This window comes from Hyposmocoma kahamanoa, unplaced genomic scaffold (assembly GCF_003589595.1).
Source record: "Hyposmocoma kahamanoa isolate Upper Pololo Valley unplaced genomic scaffold, ASM358959v1 86, whole genome shotgun sequence".
In the NCBI taxonomy this organism is placed as follows: domain Eukaryota; kingdom Metazoa; phylum Arthropoda; class Insecta; order Lepidoptera; family Cosmopterigidae; genus Hyposmocoma; species Hyposmocoma kahamanoa.
Genome location: NW_020654289.1, coordinates 318,441 through 345,147, shown reverse-complemented (window position 1 = coordinate 345,147; position 26,707 = coordinate 318,441). Strand labels below are relative to the sequence as shown.

Here is a 26,707-nt window from a genome sequence, read left to right as displayed (position 1 = left end):
AAGTCTATGCGCTTTAACGTTTTTCTAAACGACTTTTTAAGCGTCAAACTAAAAAGCGTTTATGTGAAAAGCGCTTTTACGAGCACGCTTTTTGAACGTACGTTTTAGCGTTAAAAAATAAGCAGTTTTTTCCATTTCAACGGTTAACAACTACAAAAGTTAAACAACTTATGTTTTTGAACGCTTTTAAATGCCAATGAACAAAATGTTAATATAATAATGTTATGTCATAAATAAAAATATAACTCGTTTTTTTACAAAAGAACTTATCCTATAACCTTTACTGGTATACTCTTGCGTTTCGCTATCAACACAACGTTGCAAGCTTTTTTAACATAAAAGTCTTTGCGCTTAAACGTTTTCTAAGCGATTTTGTGAGCTTCAAACTGAAAAGCGTTTAAAAAAGCACGCTTTTCTTAAAAAAGCATAACGTTTAAACGTTTAAAAAATAAGCAGTTTTTCCCATCGCTACAGACAGGCGGACATGTTGATAAAATAGCTGCCAATATAACGTAGGCAATTATGGCGTTTGGATTTTTGAATTAATACCAGCCTTTAAGGTATTCTGCCCCAGTGTGCGTAGGCTTTTGTACTTAACCAAATACAAATAAAGGTCCCTTTCCGTTATTTTTCCTTTAACTACACAATTATCCTTTATTTTATCAAAGCTAAACTTGAAACAACATGTTAAATAATTGGACATTTACGTACAGTAACAGTGACGGGATATAATACCTTTTTCATTAATGCAAATTAGAACTACAACGTTCTAATTTGATTACGTCACGCCGTGCTAAGAATTTGTTCATTTAAATTCATTACAACTACTCATCTCCCGAACAAGACTCCGAGGACACAGGAGAATAGATATTTTAGAACAGAAATTCCAAGGATTGATTAAAAAAATTGACCCCCTGCTCACAATACCTCGACACAGACCTAAGTCAGCGTTTTCTCTTTATTCTCAGCGAATTTCCGTGTAACACCGCCCTCCCATCATAATTCTAACAATGAATTTACTATAAAAGCGCGCTTAGTCCAGTTTTGCCTTGAGCTGGAAAACTACGAATAATACAGCAGGTTGGTTAACGTTTCTGTCGTATAATGAACACGAATTTTGTTTTCAAATTATAATATTTAGTTACGTTACCCTCATTACCACGAAAACTAGCCATTTCTAAAGACCCATCCGTTACTTCATTGTAGGTAAGTTTTGAATAATGTTTTACACATACCTGCATGCTTGCATGGATCTTGGTCAACATGACCTGTATGTCCGTGTGTATGTATTCAAGTGTGCCCCAGAGTACACCCTGAGGCCTAAACGAAGTTAAAGAATAATGGGTATAATAAGCTGTGAACAAAATGTTCAACAATTCTCATTATTGTAATAACAATAATGCGAGTACGTTGCGTCGTTCCGCAGGCTTATTATTTTGATATTATCGTTCTTGTTTCTTGTTGAGTAATTTTGGCAAAATATAAGAAACTTGTAAATAACTTCCATTCATAATCTTTAAGATTGTGGAAAGAAGATTATGCGAAACGATATCATATTGTTATTAAGGTACGTAAAATTTAGCACACCACCAGCCTGCGAGTTTCATTCCCGGTCAAACCATTATATGTTGGGGTCTGAGTTTTGAACAGAGGGCCTAGAATATCGACGAAACTAGTTTCGGCTCCAGGTAGTAAGTGTTATTGTCTGGCATATTTATATATTGGTATTCCAGTACATAAGATAAAGCAGTAAGACATAATAATCAGTAATAAAAGGAGAAACCTCGTCTAGAATTATTACTTACACGGATTGTAATATTGTTAGTAGGTATTTGGTAGACACGAAGGTGTTGTAACAGAATTATAACACCATGAGCGTGGATAATAATATATATTTTCCGGATTTGTGCTTATTGTTTATTTACTTACTTATAATAACTCTTTTGGGCTTAAAATCAATCAAAATGGCCTGCGAAATGACAGGAAATGTGTATAAATGTTTATGTCTTAAATATAAAAAAAATATAATGACACAGGAATTGTGCATACAAAATGTAGCACCTACGAATTGCGACCAACATTAGTGTATGGAATACGGTCAGCGAAGTAATGGTCCTGACGGTCGATGGATTTTGTATGACGATTAGGCACGAATAGGCCCAGTGCTTCTAAAATAACAGGGTTATCTATTCTAAGAGTAAGTAGTACTGGGTAAGCAGCAAATTTCCGTCTCAGTTCAAAGGACCCTATCCCCGAGACAAACACAGCGAGGGAAAAAGAAATGGCTCGTGTCTGCTTCACGTTTGTGTCACACATAGATTCGATTTATTGCCGGTTGATTCTAGTCGGGTCTTGCTAATTTAAAAATGCGGGTAGTTGAGTAGCGGATTCGTTTATTTAAGTATATGTATAAATTGTCTTGTGCGTAAGTAAACAATTTAGCTAATATAAATATTGTTATAAATATAGAATTCCCGGCAATAATTTTAATAAATTTTAACCTGAAACAATTATTGCATGAAAATGAAATATTTTCGGGTCTTATGACCATGATAATGACAATCAGCCGTGAACACGGGACCCGAATATTGTATTGTTTAAAAAAAATATGTATCAATTGCAAAAGCCTAAGAACACGATTTTTATTGTATCTGTGAAGTGACAAAATGTAAGAGGTACATGCAATTTTATTCACAATTTTTACCCAGTTTTTTTATCACTTTTTTTTTGTTTTATACATTCCTATTATTACTAATTTCGTTTTCGTTATTATTTCAAACAATATTTTAAATATTTTAAATGGAGAAATAAAAAAAAATCATTATGTTATTCACAACTTCCTTAAATGAGCCTCGAATTAGTCAACATTTCAATGATTTTGCTTTTTATTATAGAGAGGACAAGATGGACCTTATTCCTAACGTTAACTGAATGTTACGTTGGATATTTCAGTAACGCAATTACTGTGATTAAGTATGAAGTGAGGACATATTTCCGTCACGTCAGGAAGCCCTTATCTAGCGGCAATCTAAGAGAATAGCCATTAGGTTTTATTAAAGATTTCCTTACCAACGTTTTTGTATAGTGAACGTCAAAGTTTCTCCAAATAATGACACCATACAAGAGCACACGACATACGTTCAAATAACACGCATTGGTAGCCACTTCAATGTACATAAGAAATTATAGCAAGTTTGTTCTATAAAGGATTTTTTTTCCAACCAACATTTAAACTACTGAATTAAATAAGTGGTTTCTGGATCGAAAACGTATAAAAATAATGTATAAATAAACTGTTTATTTTAGATGTACGGACAACGGCACATCAGACTACACATTTTTGTTCAAAAATCGCCTCCAGTGCAACGGAACAGGATACGTCAATGTGTAGCTTGATGTGCTGGCTTGTGTACATGTCAATACATATATAACCTAAAAATTATGGCATTATAATACTAATACGCATAACCCATAGTAAAATTAATTAATAACGTAAAACAAACTTACAAATAAATATTCGGCGCCTGTGAAAGCCCGAACCGAATAGGATACGGATTGTGCGTAAAAATAATTATAAACTTTGTAATTCATTTAAATTTATTAATGCGTGACAAAGAAAATAAGTAAAGTACTACGTAGTGATGGAATCCCGTAAAAGAATGGAAAGTTCTTATTTCAAGCATTTAATAAAAAAAAATATAATTAATTTTTTTACGCGCTATACATTTATTGCTTGAATACAATTCACTTCATTTAAAAACTAAATTAGTTACATAATTACGTGAATACGCAACGTAGGCTTCGTCAGAAAGACAAATATGAATCAGCAACAGATTTCGTCACATAAAACTTAACAATGCAATTCGCCAGACTTGGCCATTTTTATCCAACTAGTACAATGAATAAGGACCGCTCTGAATCTTAGCTTGTTCAAACGCCCCATAACACTGCCAGCATTACCATGCTGAATAGCCAAGGATATTTGCTGCACCAAGTAAGATCCAGAGCGTGAATCACAACGTCTATCCCTGAGCCGACGACCCAACTCCCTGATGAATTTTTGGCCTTCGAACCCCAACTCCCCGCAATCTCCACTGCAATTGGCACAAAATCGTGCACGGTTCCAAGGTACTATACTTGGCATGTTTCAATTTTGCCGTATACTCTGCATCTGACCCGGCAGATCTGGTGGTGTGACTCAGGTGGGACCGTGCACACGTAGCGTCCCACAAAAGACACGGGCCCTTCTACCGTGGAACCAAGACGCAAGACACGTTTGCCAATACCAAAGTCCGGCGAACTAAATCATTTAGGTATTGCATGATGTCTTGAAAAACGCGCCGCGCACCTCTGACAACTAAAGCAACGTCAATTCTTAACGAATCATTATCAGAGTTTATCAGTTCAAATGTAATCATTAGCAGAGTGCCTAAATGGGGAGAAGGCAATGCCTGCAACCACGCTCCAGATTCAGGTTTTTACATCCAACACCTCGCTCAATAATAATGAACTCATCGTTCCACATAAAATGTCGTCCCATCCCCTCTGGACGACTACATTATCCAGCCGCTCATCACCCGGACAAATAATGGCGCACCTGGTACGGGCCTAAGCAATAAAAGGTATCTGGGTATCGTCACCATTAGCGGATAAGACACGAGTGACTCCCAAAGATCCATGAGCCGAGGCCAAGAACGCTACCACACCGATCTCTTGTCACCGATGTACTCCTAGTCCGTCGTGACGAATTGGAAGAACAGCCTGACACCACTGCGATTCCTTTTGGTGTACATTTAATATGGACTCTAGTGATGACTTCAGTGTGTCGTCTAGTCTTGCCCATCGTCCTCGCACAACCAACTGGAAGATGTTCTCAAAATATACATCAGGCGTGGCATCGTAAAACAGTTCCGCAACAAGACAAGCGAGACGTGTGCTGATAATTTGCCTAAACGTTATACCAAAGAATAAATTGCTAGCTGTGGAGTAACACTGATGAAGAACAGATAGAGTGATGCCACTTGCTCTAGGACATCCCCGAAAATAGTGTCCCTCTCGATGCTATTAAACGCATTCTTGATGTCTGTCTTTACTACAACGGCGTGCTTATCCTCATTCGCAAGAGCGATCTCTATCTCAAATTCAAATTCTAAAAGTTTTAAATTATTAAAAAAAAACTCTTAATAAAATAATACATAAAGCAGTTCATAAACGGAGTAAAATCATAAAATTAGCGATAAAATTTTATTTCTAAACACAGGTACAAGGTTCAGGTACGGCTTTAATAAGATTACCCGTTTCCTTCAGATCTCGAAATCAAAGTAATGTGATTTCGCTTGATTCGCGAGTCAGCTAATAAAAGAATTCGCTTAGTATTTCGCTTTCCTTCGTTGTACGAGTGAAAGAACGGAGGGAGACGTAACATTTCGAGATTTCCTACTCGTTATCCGATGACGGATACCTAACGTGACCAGACTTCTCTAGCACAATGCGGGACACTCGGCTTACTGGCTGATTTAACATTGGCTTAGTATTTAGCACTCGTCTCGTCCACGGCCCGACTTCGCCCAATGCTGAGCACAGGCCTCACGTACTTTGTGTCATTTATGCGCGTTTCATTCGTCGACCCATCTCTTTTGCCGGACGTTCCATATTTCTGTTGCCACTTTTTTTGTCATCATTCGGTTGCCACTTTATCTGCCATATCTTATTTCTTCGACTGGATTTAGTATATCTTTGGTTTGTATGGAGACGATTACAACGTAGTCGTGGGTAATCGTTACAGGCGTTGCTATTTGTGAATCGGCTTATAATACAAATCAAAGGTATGATTAATTTTATTTTATATGATATGTAAATCGAGCGTGTAACAGGTAGGTATGTCATTGGTAAATTACTCTAGAGCTTTCTTATAAGTAGTGATAACATTGTGGTTTTTTTATCGTAAGATGGCCATTTACAGTCGCATGTTTTCGATCTGAAATTAGAAAAGTCCTGCAAAAAGTTCTAACGTGTCGTCACCTTATGGGTTACCTCACTCAGTAAGAGGGAAGGAGTTTGAGTAACGTTTTTATTTGTCTGCTTTGGATTTCATAAAAGATGAATGACTTGTTTTTATTCATATAAAAGCTATTCGTTTTTATGAACATTTTTAATAGTTTTAACCCTACTTAAACATGTTCCGCGCGCAATAAGACTGGTGCTAAAGCCTTTTTAAAAGTTTTCAGTAAGAAAATATTTGTTGAATTTAAAAGTAGGTCGCTCTCCATTTGTTCCCGCTCAAGTTTTAGCTGAATCCTAAAAGCCGCTACGTAATTTATTTTAATACTTTTAGAAATCTATTATTGCTTTCCAAATTAAACTTTAATAATTTTGGTGCAAAAAGGTCTCCAAAATCTTGCCTTATTGAATATAATATTCTCTTATTCCGGCACGTGACTGCTAGCTCACGTTTTGTCACATTTTATGGACCACTTCGACTCGTAATGAATTATAGTTCACTCCTATCTTATCTAACTACCTAAATATAGTAACAACTCCCGTGCCTCTACATTGTAAATGAAATGATATTGTCCTCAGGTTGCTTGGATCAAAGCAGACGACCAGACGATCCTCACTCTTCACACGCGTCTGGTAACACACAGCTCACGCTACGCGGTTACCAACGACTCGCCGCGCTTGTGGCAACTCCACATCAGGCCTCTGAAAGTTGAGGATCGAGGGTGCTACATGTGCCAGATCAATACCAGCACTATGAAGAAACAGATTGGTTGTGTTGATGTTTTAGGTGAGCTTTATTCTTATAGTACATACACATTATGCTGCGCTCTCGCATCGAGCTTGATACTTTGGACTTTACATCGTCCTTATCGTAAGCGGCAGAGAGTTTAATTTAAATCTTAAGTGCAAAGCTGTGCAAAGCGACGTGCTTTCGACCCTGTACGTCGTATAGGTTTAGAAACAAGCAAATTTAAGTCGTAACACATCCGCAGGTGTGCTACAGCAAAGTTTTGAAAGCGAATTAGGGAGATTGTCCGGTAATTACGAGATGCAAAGTGAAATAAGTGAGGTCGTCTCTCTAATTACAAATTTGCTCACGCGTTTCTACGTTCCTGAGCCTCTTTGTCTCGGGACAAAAAGTTACTGACTTTAAATTAGGCCCTCGTGCCTACAGTTCGGGTAATTAATAACTGCAGGCAGTTGAAATGATATCAGTAATTTAAATTACAAAACGATCTTACGCAGCTGACCCCTCCCGTCGGCCCTTTTATTCGCGTGTAATGTATTGACAAGCACGCCAAAGGAACCTCTTTGCCACAGAAATGCAACGAACAATATATCCTTTCATTTCAATGTCAAATAAGCCTGTGCACAATGAAAGTACAGTGAACAGTATGTGATTAGATAATCTCGCGCGAAAATAGACCCATTTATTGTTTGAGGTTTAAAATTATTACAACTCATGTAAAAGCATAAATTATTTATAGAACTATATTTCTTATTATAGAATTACTTCCGTTACCCACATTAATATACCTCTATACATGTAATAAAATGACGTTAAAATGACGTTCAATGCGTTACACAATTATATTCATCTATTTCCAATAATTTTCCAGTGCACTTATTAATTGTAAACGAAGCGTACGAAGATGAAATCAAAATTTTCTGACCTTCTCGCGAGGAATGATTATATTCATTCGCTTTAAAATGCATAATATTCAATTTCTTTTTTACATTCTTATTATTTAAGTACGATAACAAACGGTACTTAGAATTATTACATAATTATGTAACATTATAAATCTGGCCTCGAATTATACTTGTACACAACATTAATATTATATATAATTAAAGATAACATTACTGTCATTTTTTTTGTTTAATTACAATACAGTGTTTTTTAGAATGGCAATGTACAAAAAAAAATTGTGGTTGGAGTTGGAAACGTGGTTCTTTGTCAGTGGTAAACTAAACAACTGTAAAATATGGATGAGATGAGATGAGATGGAGGTCAAATGCACTATTACATTAGAATATAAAAAAAATTATATGATATGTACAAATAGAGAAGGAAACCCTAATATATATGTGTTCGGCCAACTGAAAATGTTACGCACAGCACGTAGAAAATAATACGTTCTAGAATTCATAAAAAGTGTATTCTATTCGCATGTCTACAATTATATCGCAAATGTTCCTCGAACGGAGAAACGCGTGTATCGTAAAAAGTGGAAACGTACGATCTCTAACAATAACATGTTAGCACTTGCGACAGTGAACAAATGTAAGGAGTTTTCTCGAAGAAGTAGTCGTTATCGGCAAATGTCACATATTCCGCGAGCTGTGTGTAACGTATTTCAATAAATATGGGCTTATTTGCTCTTCCTATCTTTTGTTTACGGCGGCCAAATCTTGTTACGCTATTCTTCGATCTCATAATATCTGAATTCTTACACCTGCGTGACTCGCGGTATTGACGAAGGTGCTATTAATAATATTTAATTAGCAACTAACTTAGCAATATCTATTATGCACGGAGTGGTGAGATACCGCTGACAGGACAATAGCAATTAATATCAGTTTCGCAACAAAAATGTTTGTATTCGAAAGAAACATTTTTCACTTATCCAAATGAAAAATGATAAATTTCATTAAAAATTCAACCGTGCTGTGACGTTCACAGCGGTGAACATCTGGCCAGTGTAACCAAAAACATTTTTAAATGCGGTGAAGCGGGAATGAAGAACAAGATGGTTTTTTCTTTTGCGAGCGATTAAAAAAGTTTTAAGCTCTAACGAGCCAGTTACAATACCATTTACACAGACGGCCTTTTGAGGTCCTTTGAGGCATCTCGCGTCTGTTTCTTGCGCATTCTCTAATTGTTTATAGAAATCTAACTTTTGGAGAATTGCCGCGCAGCCGAGTTGTGGAAGAATCTTATTTTTAAAAAACGCCGTTTACTTGTTTTGCGTCAGGACTTATTACTTTGCTATGTTTGAGGAAACGGTACACAGGAAATGTTTACACGTGTCCTAGTAAGGAGGCAAATCAATATTTGCTCTTTTGCATTAAGTAAAAAACAGTATTGTATACTTTACATAAGTACACGTAAAACATTCAATAAATGTATACATGAACATGCAGGTATCAGTCTTTTCATATACGTATTTTTATTCTCGTTGCTTTTGACCTAACCTTTGTAGGATCTTCATCCTTGTTAAAATATATGCGCCGAGCGAAGTGCTTTGAAGTGTTTAAATTAATGGTCGAAGTTCTACTAATGTACTTCATTTCAATCGGATGAGACTTTTCCTCTTCTATCATTATTTAGTATACCCTCTTTCACGTTATAACGCTCTTTTTTAACCGACTTAAATAAGGAAAAGGTTCTCAATTCGACTGTATTTTTTTCTGTATGTGTTACGCGATTACTCCGACACTTGCGAACCGATTTCAATTAGTCTTTTTTATTGAAAAGGAAATTTAGTAGCAGTAGAGCTCCCCGTCAAAGAGTTCGTCCGGAGACGTATTGCCACCTTACCTATTTCTGCCGCCAACCAGTAACGTGAGCATTACTGCGTTCCGGTTTTGAAGGGTAAGGGTGCTGATGAAATTCCAGGTACATGGGTCTTGTCAACTCATGTCTCAGGGTGACGGGTACAGTTAAAATTCTAAGTGGCACTGCAACTGTTATGGACATGCGTGTAGCTTACCACCAGGCGTACGACTTGTTCGTCCCATCACCTAATATTATGCATAAAAAAAGGATAGCAAATTAGGGGATGAAGCCGGTTGATGGAATTTCACTCACTTTTTCTGTAAACCGATTTTAATATAACTTGGTAAATAGTTGTAATTCCAATTAAACTAAAATGTTATAGTGACCTAGAACTGACATAATGATGTAAATGGTAGACAGCAGCGGTCTTATCGAGTCATTGTTGCCGATTTAATGTAAGCGAGAAAAAATTACGAATTTTACAGGAGAGGGTTTTTTAAAAATATTTCTACACAAAAATGTGATACTAAATTGAATTTTAATATATATATTAATGAATTTCGTAACCAATTGTTTAATAGCTGAAATATTTTTTAAAACAATGGATGTTAAGCCGGTTTTGGGGCTTATAATATTTTTTTTCTATCTCTATCTTTGAGATAGAGCAAATATTTTTGGGGCTTTCAAGCGCTTAGCGCACACACTCACTCAACATAGCCCCGCACTAGGGGAAACCCTGTGTCGCGGGTGTCATGGACACATATATAGATAACCACAAATTACACCCAAACACACGAGAGAAACAAATGTGGGCCATATAAATATTTTTCCCGGCCCGGGAATCCTGGGACCTCTGCGTGGCAGTCCGGCATGGTAACCGTTCGGCCACGGAGGCATCTAAGGTAACGTTTAAGGTAACACTTGCGATTAAAAATATGTAACACGATGCAACACGTTTTTTGCCACTGTTTATAGTAAACGACGAAAAAGTTATGTACTATGTCGGTTGCGGTAAGTGGGGTCGCTTACGTTATGATTTTTTAATATTGATCAATTACATTATAATATAACTAACTATCTGGCTAACGATAAACTTACCTTTTGCTATAATTTCTATTTGATGTGATTTTGGCGGGAATTGTCGACGCGTCCTTGTCCGGTATAGTTTAAAATATCATTTGCGATAAAAAACGCTGTTTAGGTAAAAATATCGCTTACGATAAGTCGGCGGTCATGACTCGTTGCTTGGGCTGATATGGTTTTGACGAGACTTCCGCTGTTTCAATTGTCGTTGCGGTTTTTTAACTTTATCCTCTTCGTCATCAACCCATTTATGAGTCCTTCCGCTGGGCACGGACCTTCTCTCAGGCGAGGGATACGCCATATTCAGCCATGCTGGCCCAATACGGGTTGGGGACTTCACACGTTATCCAAGGGTTGAGAACCTTCTTCGAAGACATCGTGCAGCTTCACCGAAAGCTCATGGTAAATTTCAAATTAAATTTTGCACATAAAGTCCGAAAAACGAAAAGTCAGTATTCAATAAATATATCGTATTTCAATAAATATAGGCTTCGAGCCCGGAGTCGACGGTCTCTACTTGAGTGACGGTTGGTCATACTACTAGACTACTACTAATGGCTATTATATTATATATTGATCCTTATTTCTGCAGAGAGACAGACGCTGATAAAATAAATGCTCGTACAAATATATAGATCTCATTTTATAAGAGAAAGCACTAGAGCAGGCCCGCCCAACACCAATTTGGGTCTTCACATGGTTTTATAAACGCTGGGGTAACTCTATAAAAGGGATATAATAGGTCCGACTTCTCCAATTCCCTGTAGGTCGGTAAAGTGCTTGTTTGGCCACGTAGCTGAATAGCGTGCTATCACGTAGCGACGTACTATTTCCACGACTTGCTTTACCGTAGTGATTTACCGTTGGCACATTTTTGCCGTGAGCGCCGCTTTCTAGATGCACTGAAAAAAATCAATTGTGTTGCTGCGGAACTACTTGGAAATAAAACAATCTCATAGAAGAAGTATTTTGTGGAAGGCGGAAGGACTCCGTCTTGAGCACGTGCGTGTTTTGAGTTCAATTTGTGTCGTTAAATCGGATTCAGATTGAACTATAAAGCAATTTTATAGTTGCTCCTGAAGTACGTTTTCAAAGATGACTTGTGTTCCCGAACCATTCCTATCATTTCGGAGGTGGTTGATAAGTTCATGTCGCGGATCTATTAGTTCAACTGCAAGTATATTAGATAACAAGCACGAAGGGGATCTCTGCTGAGATGAATGGAAGTGATTGAGAGTGGCCGTGTGTTCTGGTGACGACCACCACCACACTGCCAAGAAGATGTTATTATTATCGAAGAAGATATTAGATTAAACCAAAAAAATATTCGTATGACTAACAAAATTAAATACTGCTCAAAACGCTTAGTATCTGTAATAGATGTATTATTGATATTTGTTTAGTGAAATAACCCCAAGTTTTGCATGAAGGTTCTAAAGTCTTTCACTAGATGTCACTAGCGGCGCAAAACTCCAATAAACCAGTGCAAAGACACATTGTCGAAATTCTTCTATGATACTCGATAACTTGATCTGTAGCTCAGTTGGTATAGATCACGAGTATAGACAGAACAACGCTACGATACCTATAGCGTGATCGTGGGTTCAAGTCCTATCGGGTCGGAGAAATTTCTCTATGTGTTCGATCTTTGTATTAATAATGATAATAATTGTAATGACCTTTTGACCATTGGCGTTTAGCAAATTAATTTTTCATCGATACCCCGATACGAAGAAGACGTGACGTATACATGTATATGTACCCAGAAAAATTTTTCTTAACGAAAAATTGTAACGTTGTCTGTTATTAAAATATTCAATTTCAAAGCGGTATTAGAAAAATATGTACCAGCTCTAAGATAATTGACCTTTGAATAGAAAATCAACACGTATTTTCATTAGCTCGATATTTTTTTTTACTTTGTATCTTCGTTGCGTACACAACAATCAGAGATGACAGAAACCCACGCAACAATATTGGATAAACAAATAAAGGTTCTGTGCGAATTCAGGCGCCTGCGCACTAGGTGGTCACGAATACAACAGGCCACTGATCGTTACCTCTACGGAAGAAGTTGCGGTCCACCAAGTATTGCATTTACCTGGCTAAACTTGGTCGTGTGTTATCATGGTCTATTCGAGCCACCACCAGTAAACGGCCTCTCGTAAACAATTACAGAAAGGTGGACCACCACGACTGGGCATGCGATTGGACGTACATAGATTTTAGCTATGCGGCCTCGGTCGCGGTTGGCCAGTGCGCGAGGCGTTTTAGGCCTGGTGCAAATATAAATAAAGAGATAAAAAGGACCGTTGTTTGTGTCGCCAATGCATTGCAATTATCGAAATTGCAAACGTAATCAGTTTAATTATGCGATTGTATCGAGTTGCACGCGCGGAGGTTATAAATTAACCAATCAGCTAGAGGTGGGAATAAAATTAAATGTAAACTCAGATTTCAATTATATTTTAAATTAAACAATTAGTTTTTGCAAAGCTTTAGCTTTTTATAGATTACCTATCTTACTTTACATAATACTTAATTTCATGATACAATAAAATATCACAAAATATTTACAGAAAGATGATTAGATGATAGAAAATGTGACTTCGCTCGCGGCGAGAGCACAACCTTTATAAAAAGTGGCCTTTAACAAATTTAGACAAAAATCTTTTCTAAATTACTTCGCGTTTTGGGTCTTCTCTGGGAAACAGCTTTGCAGTTATTTCCTGACTTTTTACTCCAAGTAATTGGTATCATTGCAAAACATTTAATTATATCGGTATCGGCACCTGCAAGGTATCTGTCTACCTTAACCCTTTAAGCATTTGAAACATCTTTTAAATTGAGTCCAATTTTGAGACAAATTAAATTATAATTTTGAAATGGCACCTTCGACATTTCAATCGTACTGTTGTCGTTAGCCAACTTCAACATGAAGGGCCGATTATGTTTCTTTCGTGTATACCTACATATTTATTACTTTCACGATTTTCTCAATAACTTCTAGACCCATTTTTAAAGCGCTTTTTAGCTGTACTCGTAATTTTACAACACGGCAGGGGATCAAACCAGTCTTTTATAAAAGTAAATGAAGTAAAAATACAAAAAGCGTTTTTCAACTCTACAGCACGTTAATTAATTTATATCTTTGCATAAATATTTATTAAAACATTCGTATCGCGAGATTTACGTAAAATTTTAACAGGAAAAACGCGAATAAGAGTATATTTTTCTATGAAAATGTATTCCTTTGGCTTTGAGTTACGATCCCTCCGCGCATAAATTATCTCCGTTTATGGTCGCTTGTCATTATTTTTTTTTAGAATTAGGCATCTTTTATGCAAAAGGAAACCTCGAGCGCGAGCACTAAGTCTGACGGTATCATTAAATAACATATAATTTTACTGAGCGGCGAAAGAGTCGTCGCTGCCTCAGTGGCCGCAGAAAATGTATCTAAAAACTTTTATTGTACTACAAAATGTTGTTCCCAATATCGATACCACCCAAGCCGAATGTTTTCTATATCACCTGTAATCGACTGCACTCAAAACATAATCGATAAAAAATATATTTTATACAGAAAGCAAGATCATCAGAATCAATCATCAATTAATGAATTACGGAACATGTCCAAACACATTTTGTCAAATTAGTGTCCAAATGATGTCAATAAATCGTCAAAAGTCAAATTAATGTAATTTTATTATTATGTCACGAATTGAATGCAAATATGGATTTCAGGCAGTGATCTTATATACGATTTCACGTTGCTCGAACAGAAATACTATAAAAAATCATTACAAGTCCAGTGCGCAGTGATACTAGTGCTCTAGCATTATTGTAGCCTAGTTTCAACACCGTCACAGAGATGGTGCAATTATTAAAATTGCAAATATTTGTGCATTTCTTGGTTCTGTTTTAGTCTATCGAGCTTCATTTGAGGGTTAAAAATACCTCTCTGTCACCATCAGCGTGAACAAAACCGCTGTCTGAGCTGGAACATTGTAATGAAAGTTGGATTTGTGGCTTTTGTATAAACTCGGTTCTTACTCATTTATTTTGTCGCATACACAGGTTTTTCATTTAATTGTTAATTTATATATAAAACTACTTTAAAATGATCAATAAAGTCACCTTCCGTAAGCCAACAACTCGACGTAGTCAACAACGTACTAATGTAGTAGTTGAGAAGTTAGGTAGTCTGCAGACTGTCCTGGTTGCAGCATCAGATCTAGGTTACCATATTATTTATACTAAATTTCAAGTCGATCGGATAAATGGTAGTAAAATAAAATTTTGACTGAGATGCCTGCACTGACAAAATAGAAAAGAGCTGATACATTTTTAAACAGCTGAGCAGATATTCATCAAATACTGCTATATAACTCAAACACTGCTTTATAAATAATGCCATTCGGATTAAATTAGATTTTAAATTAAAAAAATCCGCTTTCAGAACGGTCCATTGGTTTGGGACCTACGACACCCCTAACATAAAGACGTAAATAGATACACAGACCAAGGCTTCAAACTTATAATTCTCCGCTTTTTGCATTGGGGCAAAAGTGTGTTCCTTTACAATCACGTTATTCAAAGTAGCAATCAAAATGTCACGAGATGCTGTTTGCATTTGTTATGAGCATGTGATATACACAGACCACATAAGTACTGTGATATAGAACTGACTTTTTCCAGTCAGTCAGCTTGGATAATCAAGTGAATAAAAAAATCTATTTTTTCAACGTGCTATGAATATTTTATAATAAAAACATTTGCAGTAATGGAAAGTGGCGCAAAATCAAGCGGATTCTAATTTGTTAAATAATTTGATATAGTGAAAATTAACGTTTGCAACGATGCACCCAACTTCATTCATTTTAGTTACTTTCAACAGATTTAGATGCTGGCAAATTTTTTCAACAAAACGTCAAATGTACTTACTAACATAGTTTATAAGTCTGTTACTAATTATATATGGATTCAGGTCCTAAATAAATGCTTTTTATTATTTATTGCCGTCTCAGTTTGGCTAATGTTAACAAAGTTAACATTTTTCTACGCACAGTGCCACCGAATATAATAGACGAGGGCACGAGTGGCGACATCGTGGCAACAGAAGGAGAGAACGTGAGCCTCTCTTGCAAAGCTGACGGAAGACCGTTGCCCCGCATCCTGTGGCGGAGAGAGGACGGGACTAACATCCAGCTGAGGAATGAGGCTGGAGAACTCCACAAAGGTAAAAGAAACACATTTACAAATATTCTGACTCAGATCCGGGACCGCGACGTATTGCAAAATATTAAAGATTTAATTTCTTCTACTGACAAAGTGAATATTTATGCCAATTTAAATGATATAAATTAAGATAAAAAATAACGTTACCTTGTCACGCCAACCGACTCCTTAAATATTGGATAGAATCCTTCTAGAAAAGAAACCTTCGAATTTGATTAACTCCCAAAATAGCGCAATTACAGAAAGACTTTCATTTGCGACAATTTATGGCGTACGGAAAATTAATATTTCAATTTGAATTTCGGTATTGAGTGGGGAGCAGTTGTCAAATTTTTATTTCAGATTTTTCCTTTTTATATACGTAGACTTCCATTTATTAAAATATATGACGTGAACTTGGAAACAGCAAACACCCACTTCCAATTTTGTTGGAAAGAGAAATGTTAACCGATTACCTACGCTTGCCTTCACTAACAGAATTTAGGGCCACTGAATGAATATTTATAAAATAATTGTTTGCCGGCGCTACTCCGAAATTAGGAGAGAAGAAGTTACTATGAATGACCTTGACAGTTTCGATTTAAGGTATCAAGTCACCCGCAGGCGTTTCCACCTTCGACGTTACACTTTAATTTCTCTTTGTCAGCCCGCAGTCGACTTTTTCCGTGTATTTCAGTTAAAGTCGAAATTGTTCGCGTCTATCTGCGACATTTTTTGTATTTCTGCCGAGTTGCCATTTCTGCTGTTATTACACTCGGTTATTTATTGTGCTTGATATTCAGTCTCTCCTTTGTAAAAACGTTGTTTGGTTTTCAAATACACGACTCGAATTAAACTTGGCAAAGTCTTTCTGCGGAGACAAGTCAAGTGATAAATAATGGAAACACTTATTTAGTTGTCACTGCTACATTTATGTTTTTTACAAATTGAAGCGAGACTTTGTGACGTACATTTTGTGATATAAATGAAAGCTTCCATGCAATTTGGTCAAAGTTTAAGTTTTTGATGAATCATAAACTTTAAGGTTTTAAGTAACACAATTGTAAACTTTAGGTTAAATATACTCTAGAACATACTCATCTCCTCGGCTCGTCCTTAAGCTTCTTAAGTTAGAAAGCTGTCATTCAATTAACGAACTCTGCAAAAACGGTCATTGTCCAGCAAAGAACTTTTTAAGTCAACGGTCACTCTGGCTTTGTGTAAATAGTATTAAAACTTAAAAAAAAAAATTCTTTGCCTTAACGTTATATAATACGGTCGTCTCTTATATCACTATTTTATTTATACTCTTATACAGCAAATGTAGGAAAGAACTGAAGTAGTCGATACTAGGTCGCTGAAGCATGGGGGTCTTGAATTCCCCGCTGCGCTTTCTCCGAGAATTTAAAGTGTTTTTCTTGTGATTACTTCGGTTACTTTAGTGGTAAAGCAAGCACACTAAGCATTACACAATTAAATGTCCTGGGGTTAACTTCGGGAACATTATACAAACTTTTCTAATTTCGCCTATTTAAGGTAGAGAAGCTTCCTTTAAGTAGGACCTTTAGGGAGTTTCAACCGACGGATTGGTGTAGTTGACTTAGCACATTTGTTATGTACATAATACCTCTCTGAGCAGCGAACTTTGTTTCAGTGGATATGTACATGGGCCCAAATCTTAACCTGACGCGGGTGGAGCGAAGGCAGATGGGGGCTTACCTGTGCATCGCCTCTAACGATGTGCCTCCGTCCGTCAGCAAGCGCATCATGCTCAGTGTCAACTGTATGTATGAAATGTCGCTAACTTTGTTCCAGGCATGGCAAGGAGAAAGTTGACGATAACGGAATAGCTTATACCACAAAGTTCATAAGATTAAGGAGAAGACATACTAATGCCCAATAGCGTGACTTTTCGTTCAAAAAGTTTGATATCTATTGTACTCAGAGCATGTCTCACTGCAAGTCACGAGTTTGTATTGGGAGAGTAGTTCGTTTGTTATAAGTTCACCTTATAATTCCAACGTCATCGTTCAGGGCTCTTGACATGTCTTCGAAGAGTTTTGTGAACCTTTCTTAATTGATCAAAGCTGTTGGTGTAAGGGTATCAACTACATAATAGACAAGCGCGTCAGGTGTATCACTGATGCTCCTGTTTGCAGTTCCGCCGACAATGATGGTGGCGAGGAAGGTGATAGGAGTCCCCACCGGGGCCCAGGTGCGCCTCGAGTGCGCCGTTGAGGCGTACCCTAAGGCGATCAACTACTGGCTCAAGAGCGAGGAGGCCATGATACTTGCTGAGTATGTTAACGCCTTTTTAAAAGTCTTGATTTTCGGTACAGGGCAAAGCGACTTTTGCGTTTTAATTTTTACCTACCGTAAATGTACAGTTGCACATGGATATACGATGCTTACCGCTTGAATCCAATTAAATTCTCTAGTGCAATGGTCTATTCGGCGGTTCATATTTATGCAAATGTGAGAATTATAATTTAAACATGTTCGTAATTTGACGAAATTCAAATTCATAAATCAGAGCGCATATTGAACAAATTTGATTTTTGTCACGTGGGAGCGTCATCTGTTCACTGGAGCTCAAACCAATTCTAAAATGTATGGCATTGATCAGAGATGATGCCATAAACCGCTGTTTGATTGCAGTAACAAACACGAGATATCAGAAGAGCGCTTATCAGCATATCAAGTGAGAGCGGTGCTGACAGTCAAGCTGTTTAGTGGAGAAGACACCGGCACTTACACCTGCGTGTCTTCCAATACGATGGGCAAGGCCGAAGGGACGATACGGCTTTACGGTAAGTTGGATGAATTGGTGTGTTTCCAGAAATTCAGATTCTGAAATCTCATTTAGCATTTGCCTGCAATATATTTGTCACATCCTATTCCCAATATCAATTCAATAGTTCATGTTATTTACTAAAAAAATAGGATTATGACGTTCATGCAGGCTAAAATCAAGTAGGAATATTGTTAATTTTTACCTTTGTTTTATTTGACACTGGACATTCACTGTACTTTGCAGTGCTGTAGAAGTATAAAAAAAATATTATGTATCAAATATAAACAAAACTACATGCAAGGTTGCCACTACTTGTATAGGGAAGTCTCGCTTCTCGGTTACTATACTGTTTAGGGGATCATTTGAATTGAATCCACTCGTAATTTTGTACAAGGAAATATATTAAAAATGGGCTTTTTGAAATTCAATAAGAAATTAATGAACACACTTGAAGGTGTTCAGATGACTAGAGTCCGGTAGCTGTCATAAAGGGCCCACCGCCGTAAAATAAAGTTTGCACAATACCTACTGTTGCGTATGATTTATCAATGAGTATTAATATACGGGAACTGTTATTTACTGGTACGTAACAAAATTGCAAGATTTCATTTTAAATTGGTTTACTACATATCATTTATTTTTGTTCTTTGGGGGTTTCCCCCATTTTCGGCGATGCGGACGTCATTCGGCTGAAATGAAGATGATGGCACTACATATCAATCCAACATCCATTTATGATTCTGAACTTGAATTACTACTCGAACTTGAACGTTTGAAATCTCTTCTTCAAAGCAAAAAATCATTAGGGATGACACAGTTTTATAAATAATAATTGCTGGTAGTTTTTATATTTTAACTTCTAATGAACAACATTCATCACAGACATGACTTCAAGATTAATATTGTCAATATTATTAATAATATTAGTTTCTATAGTAATATCGAATCTGTTTACGTAAACGCAAATTGCGGTGCCCTACAGGGTTACATGGCTGTATCATGGCCACATACATTTTTTTACAATATCAAGTAACGGGACGAACAAGTCGTGTCAGGCGGTGGTAAGCTACGCGCTGGTCCATAACAGCTGCAGTACCACTCACAACTTTAAATCGCAAAGATCTGAGGGGCACCGCCACTGCGCCCGTCACCGTGAGACATAAGTCGACAAGTCACATGTGCCTGTAATTTCACCAGCACCCTTCCTTACCTTTCAAAATTGGAACACAATAATGCTGACATTACTATTTTGCGGCAGAAATAGGTAAGGTGGCTGGACGCACTCTTTCACAAGGAGCTCTACTACTACTAACTACACAAAGACAACCACAAATTCACCCAACCACAGATACTTAAACTCATGAGAGAAATAAATGTAGGCCATACCGATGATGTTTCACCGGGCCCGGGAATGAAACCCGGGACTTCTGCGTGGCGGTCCAACATGGTAACCGTTCGGCCAAGGAGGTAGTATATTATTATGTACATAATTAAGTGGGTGGTGAATCACTGTTGACTACGGTGGCCCAGTGCTGATTGGCGAAGTAAAACATTCTCGAAATTAAGCATTTTTAATTCAGGAAGTGATATAAATAATAATCTTGTGTAGGCATAGGGCAGAGCATAAGCCCGGTCAAACCAACGCGTGAACCGTTCAATTTGAACGCGTAAATAAATATGCCCGATCCAAACCGGGCTTAAATACTATTATTTATACTGGAAGGGAAATTATGATTTGAATTCCCTCCTCTATAAAGTTTCTGTCTGTGACGTCCAGTAATTCAAGGATATTTCGACACAGAATTATTAGCATGGATACCCATTCTAAAAATGAGAAACCATTAAAACATCTTTCAAAGAGATTTTATCGTATTATAATTTTCGTTTTTTTATTCATTGTTCTTAGGAACATCGTGTCTTGCACTTATTCTTATAACCCTATAATAGCTCTCAAAATACCCGTGACCTCTTTTGTGTGCAACTTTTTTACTACTTGCTTTCGTAGGAATTAAAACTTTTACGTCATGTTGTTGAACGCAGGTCTGCTACAAGAAGAGGGTTCAGGCTATGAGCTCTCTTGTTCAGTGCGAGTGAGGACATTTTCACGTGCCTTCGAATTTTGTGAACCTTCCTTGCCATACAGGTTTACTCACTACGATGTTTTCCTTCATCATTGAATCAAGTTTGTAATTGTAAACTGGTCATTATTCTAAAATACCTTTAGATGCAAGGCCGCGGGGTTCGGATTGAAAGACTCTCGAAAGAAATAGAATGTTAGCATTCGCCCAACTCGGCTATTATTGATCTGCTGTTGTTTTCTAAACGTTTGTACTAACAGAATAGTTTTCATTACCCACAGAAATAAAAGTAACGACAACGACAACCACAACAACGACGACGACCACTACGACAACCACCACCACAACTACCACCCTACCTCCGACTACTACTACCGAATATACACCACCACCTAGTAAGTATACTGTATCGTAAAACAAAGTTTGTGATCACCCACCATCTATTTTCCACTTAGCTTTATAGTTCTGGACATAATCTTCAGCCCCTAGCCGTGAAGCTGAGCTTGCTACGATCACTTAAGAGCGTCTGTCTGTTTGAAGTCATCAGTAAAATTTAGGAGCCTTTCTTCTTCAAAAGCTACCTTTTTCGTTACTGGACTTTGATTGTCGTTCTGAAATCTAATTGAAATAAAGCCCAGTATAATAACATTGGAAACCCCAAAGACTAATGCAATAGTAAGTAATAATGTTCATTTCAGTATTAGCGAGCCACAACAATAATACTGTGATGTTGGGAATAATTCCCTAATGGCTCAGAATTTTCACCTAAATTATGGCAATTTTAGTAATGAGACAGGAAACTGTTTTACAATTAGGTTGCACATTTATTTTATTTGTAACCCAGTATTTGCCATTGTTATTTAGAACCCAGCTTTGTCGGCACAAAAAAATAGTTACCATGTCAATACACCGTAAGATTTTACATTAGCTATGCACTTTAGAATACTTATCACCTTTGTGTAATGATCTCCATGATATGCGTATATTTGCAACCATTTCATGGAATATGAAACTTTCTCGACCTAAGGTGTCTATTAAGGAAATGAACACCTAAGATATTTTTAAAATGTCTGCATGTGATTTTGAAAGTTATATCGTCCTCAGAAATCGGCCTGACGTGTACAAAATGATTGTTCTTAAACTTGGCTTTAAGTGAAAAGTCCTAAATGTTCGCTTTAATTTATAGGGTATGTGGTCCCTTTACAACCTGCCGAGCAGAAGTTTTACACACCAGATGTCACCACGTATGGTACGTACTTAAAACAATGATTACAACTTCTTCAAAGTTCACATCTTGATTGCATCTTTTCCCCTTTCTCTTTATGACTATAAAAGTTTTAAATTTCATTGAAATAAACTAATTCAAATATCACAAAAATTCATAAGCTAGGTCTTTCTATGATTTGGAAAATGCGGGGAGGGAACACTATCATTTGAATCACTAACCATCCATTCGTCATCCATTCAAATACGTCTTTAATCAAATTGTTTTGTGAGGAAACCTCCGCGTGATGCAACTGTGATCATCTGTTGAAAAAATAATTCATCATTAATTTATTTCATTCTTCTTCTTCCTGTCCTTATCCCACGATAGGTGGGGTCGGCACCGCATGTATTTGTCTTCCACTCTCCCCTATCAGCCGTCATTTTAATTAATTTATTTCATTATTGCACAAATATATTGCTAACAGAATATATATCTAGACACAATAGTTGCTGAAGTCGAAAAATATAAAAACATTAAAGATAAAGTACGTGCAATAATACAGTACTCATAAATAATAGCAAAAATTCATGTATATAATACAGGAATTAATAAAGTTAAATGTCATGAAGTAAATAGTAAATAAAATCAGTCAGATTAAAAATATAATAAAGCTAAACTTAAATGTACACTCCTTTTACAGATACAATGCAAAATGTTATAGAACAGTCCGTTCTTGACAACAACTGGTTGCCAACTGCCGAATCAACGGGCTCCAGCGGCCATCAAGCCTTGCCTCTCCCCACTCTGGCACTAATCTCAGTATTGCCGTATATAAATAATTTTTTTCTTAGTAATTTATTCGCCTTCTTGTATGCTGTTAGAAACCAAATTAGCATTAAAATTGTACAAAACGTGAGGTGATAAGTTTGAATCTTTAAGGAAACGTGTCAATTTTAGTTAATCATTAAACATGCGTTTTATGAAGGCTCATGCCTCTAGCGGCAATACTCAACAATATCATTTGACTTTTATCGTCAACTCGTACTAATTAGTCGTAACTTAATTCACGTACATATGCTACTAAATAAATTAAAGTTATGTGAAAAAATGTGATAGATTTAATTAAATTACTATAAGTAACAAAAACAGTTTGTTGGAATGTTTAAATTTTGTTTGTTTTTTGTGTGTAGGTACTCTTGAAGCAGATAAATACCAACCGACGTGAAATGCAAAATGTTGACTCCGCGATGTCTCTAATCGTAATGATCGCATTGATACATTCAACTCATTAAAACTACTAGTCAGTTCTGCATCTGCATAATATTTGCCTCCTTTCCCATAGACTTAACACGGTGACCTTTGGACTCAATTATGTCAGGTTACATGTCAAAATTCAAAATTTGGGCTTCGTCACGACCTGTGATTTTTAATGCTAAATTTAAAATTGTATTTTTATGCTAGTTTCAAATTTCATGCATGTTGGTTAAGGAATTCCGTTCGGAAATAGTGCAATTTGAGTGGATGCCAAGGAAGCTTCGATAATTTCGCAATACCAAAATGGGTATATTTTACAAATTTTCTTCATTTTTCTCTTACCAAGTTGCTCATTTCTAGACAGCGCATTTTAAATCTACATAAATAAGATGTATACTTAACGAATAATGTTATCAAACCGAAGCGCTCTTAGTACCTTAAAATAATTGTCTCGCCACATTCAGGTAATCACGAAAAGCATATCAGTACTCTGATTCATTGTACAAACATATATAACTGTACATGTACATACATAAAATACTTATTAAGTCTTAATGTAATTATTATAACACGAAATAGTGAACATATTTCTTATATTACCAAATTTCTAAGTTCTTTCGTACTTATTATAATTAAAGATTTGTTATTAAACTAACTCCAAACATTTTCAATCATAAAATTGTTATTTATGGGCTCCACAAACCAATCATTGATCAGTTCGGTTTTTGTGTACAATTGACAACACCGTCAAGTGCAGTTTTACTTATTTTGTTAAACTTAGGTTAAGCCACATTGAGACGTTGTTGGCGATTGGTATTTTGATTAAACAAAGCACAGCAATTTTTATGAGAATGCTTTTGTAACTTTAATTTGAACTATCAGTTTCCTGAACAAGTGTTTGGCGATGTCCCGTACTGGGTACAAAAATTTCGGAGAACGAAACCACGAAATATTCATCGGGCTACGAGAAACTTGAGTTTGATTGCAGTGCTTCGTTTTAAAATAGAATTAGTACTTATTCAATGCTATGTTGTAAATTAGAAGGGTACGAAACTTAGTGTGGGTTTGTGTGGTCCTTCCTTATTGTATATTGTTTTGTCAATGCGAAATGCCTATTGCCGCTTACTGCCAGCCAATGCGTTTCAACCTTGTCGGTATTCGTGGTTTATTTGTAATGGTTACTGTGAGAATTAGCTATATCATTAATTCTCATTGCGATAAAGCCACGAGGCGAGTTAATATTCAAAGTGATCTTACTAGCCATTTCAATATTTACAATTGCGAATGAGATACGATAATAAGAAATTATTTTATAAAATATGTATTGCTAATTGAAAATGATTTTGTACACCGACTGTAGACCCCAAAATTTCGTTGTTAAGCGTTATTTAGTTATAGGTGGAATGTTATGTAAATATTATCGGTACATTAGATGTAATTTTATTATTATGAATTTAGGTGCCCAAGTTTTACCGCTCGGTACCTATCACGAAATGATGATTGTAAATATAAGAATATCAATAAAACAGGCCATTTATAAATAGTTTGGTTGTTTTATTTTATATTATACGAAAATAGTACCTATACGAAACGAAAAGCTTATTAAAGAAAATAAAGAACCGCAAGGGACGGATGTTGAGCATCTGATACGACCCCGTGGTTTTCTTAGAAGTATAGATTGGAACATAGAAGAAAAGAGAAGCATGGGAAGACATTTAGATCAGATAAGCGACTTACCTAATGAGGACTCGTGTCAATTTTGGAGCACTAAAGCGATACGAATATTCACCACTACGAATATGTTTACGATCATTATTACAAATCAAATTATGTCTCAGGGTGACGGGCGCTGTGGCAGTGCCCTTCAGGCTTTTGTGTTTGAAGTTCTGAGTGGCACTGCAACTGTTATGCACAGGCGTGTAGCTTACCACCAGGTACGCGACTTGCCCGTCCAGTTACTTTATATTATAAAAAAAAATTGAACTGTTATCAGAGAAAGAGGGGTAATATTAAAATTATATTAAAAAAGTTATTCGATTTCACCAAATTTTACTTCTTTGCTTTAGGTAAGTGTTCATACGTTAATGATGGTAAATTAACCCCGAAAGTCCTGTGACAATGATGCCAAATTTTTCCTTTCGTAAACTTGTTTTCTATATAAATACGTAAGTCGCGGCAATGAGAAAAATATTGACAAGCTAATAAAAATATATTCAAACTCAGAACAAACCACCGCAAAGACGACATTTATAGGGAAATTATGGGGAAATTGCTGTTTTTAATATTTTTACTATTTGTTATTATAACTTCTTCTTCTTCTTAATTTTTAAGTTTATTGAATGTCGTGATGTTTGACCACCATGATATTCAATTATTTTTGTGAAATAATTGAATATGATCTTTGTATTATAATTATAACAAAGTAGTGGAGTAACTACTTTGTTATAACTACAATACAAAGATCGAACAGTAAGAAAAATGAGCTTCGATCTGACTGCATCTTCTTATTTCTGCGCAGCGCGCTAACTGATTAATTTCCTGATACGACTTGTCAGATCTACATAACTTCGACTCTGTCGTCCTCTGCCTCTCTTTCCTTCGATCTTTCTTTCTATGATGATTGTAAGAAAACAGTCGTGACTTACCAGACCCAAACATCTTTTTTTTCCTTTTCCTGCACCATTCTGAATTCATCGAACTTATCAAATTGCCCAAGTATCTACAGTTATTTCATCCAGGGGCATGTTGTTCAGCTTTATGATAAGGTTGTTAGTATTATTATAAAATTTATGTTAACAATCCATTTCTGCATAAACGGCACTCATTCAATCTTTCAAACGTGAAGTTACATTTAAGATCAATAGGTCAATATTTCACATGATATATTTCTGTTCTATACACGATTATTTAAAAAACCCATTAAAGCCGGATCATGCCAAAAACTGCGAAAAATGACTTTAAACTATGTACAAATTTTACTTATTGCGCACTGTTGTAATGAAACCTTGTAAAGCATTTTTTCGCTAATTAAACTTCGCGACCTGTTTAAATGTACGTATAATAATCAGATTACTAAGATAAATCATGAGCGCACATGCGAGTTGATAATACGTAAGCGCCACTGGTTTGGCAACCCCGGCGACTACGTCCTTAAGTCACGCCTGCCGACTCCAAGTGGAGTAGCGCTCGCACTTTGACTGCAGCTTATAAAGTAAGAAATAGGATAATCCTGCATTCTTGATATTTCATAACATGACACTTGTTTACAGAAACTGCTTTCCCTCAGCACTCATACCTATCCAAAGATTATCTCTTGCGTAGTTCGCGTTAACTCTAAAACCGCGTTATTGATTTTTCGTGTAAGTTTGAAGCCTCACTTATTGTGTTGCCAGTCCCATGGAGCATTTCTCTCTTTGTGATGCAAATCTAAGGACAAAAACAATTTAAATGTTAATTTATTTATCACAGCGTTAAATTGGGTCGTTTCTTATTTGTCTGACCATGTAAAAGCTGCTATAATTTACCGTCTTTTGAAAAGAATGCAGTCCACCGCCAGTTTCAAATTTATAATT

General features: G+C 36.4%; 1 protein-coding gene across 1 annotated transcript in view; it reads left to right on the top strand.

Annotated features, from left to right (window-relative positions):
* Nucleotides 1-24,664, top strand: part of LOC113234711 (lachesin-like) — a 78,335-nt gene extending 53,671 nt beyond the window's left edge. The window contains exons 3-10 of the mRNA XM_026470157.1: nt 6,580-6,787; nt 15,654-15,824; nt 17,457-17,585; nt 17,962-18,100; nt 18,461-18,612; nt 20,956-21,069; nt 21,861-21,923; nt 22,582-24,664. Coding sequence (XP_026325942.1) covers nt 6,580-6,787; nt 15,654-15,824; nt 17,457-17,585; nt 17,962-18,100; nt 18,461-18,612; nt 20,956-21,069; nt 21,861-21,923; nt 22,582-22,802 — 1,197 coding nt within the window. The 3' untranslated portion in view covers nt 22,803-24,664. The remainder of the gene's footprint in view (nt 1-6,579; nt 6,788-15,653; nt 15,825-17,456; nt 17,586-17,961; nt 18,101-18,460; nt 18,613-20,955; nt 21,070-21,860; nt 21,924-22,581) is intronic.
* The last annotated feature ends 2,043 nt before the right edge of the window (nt 24,665-26,707 follow it).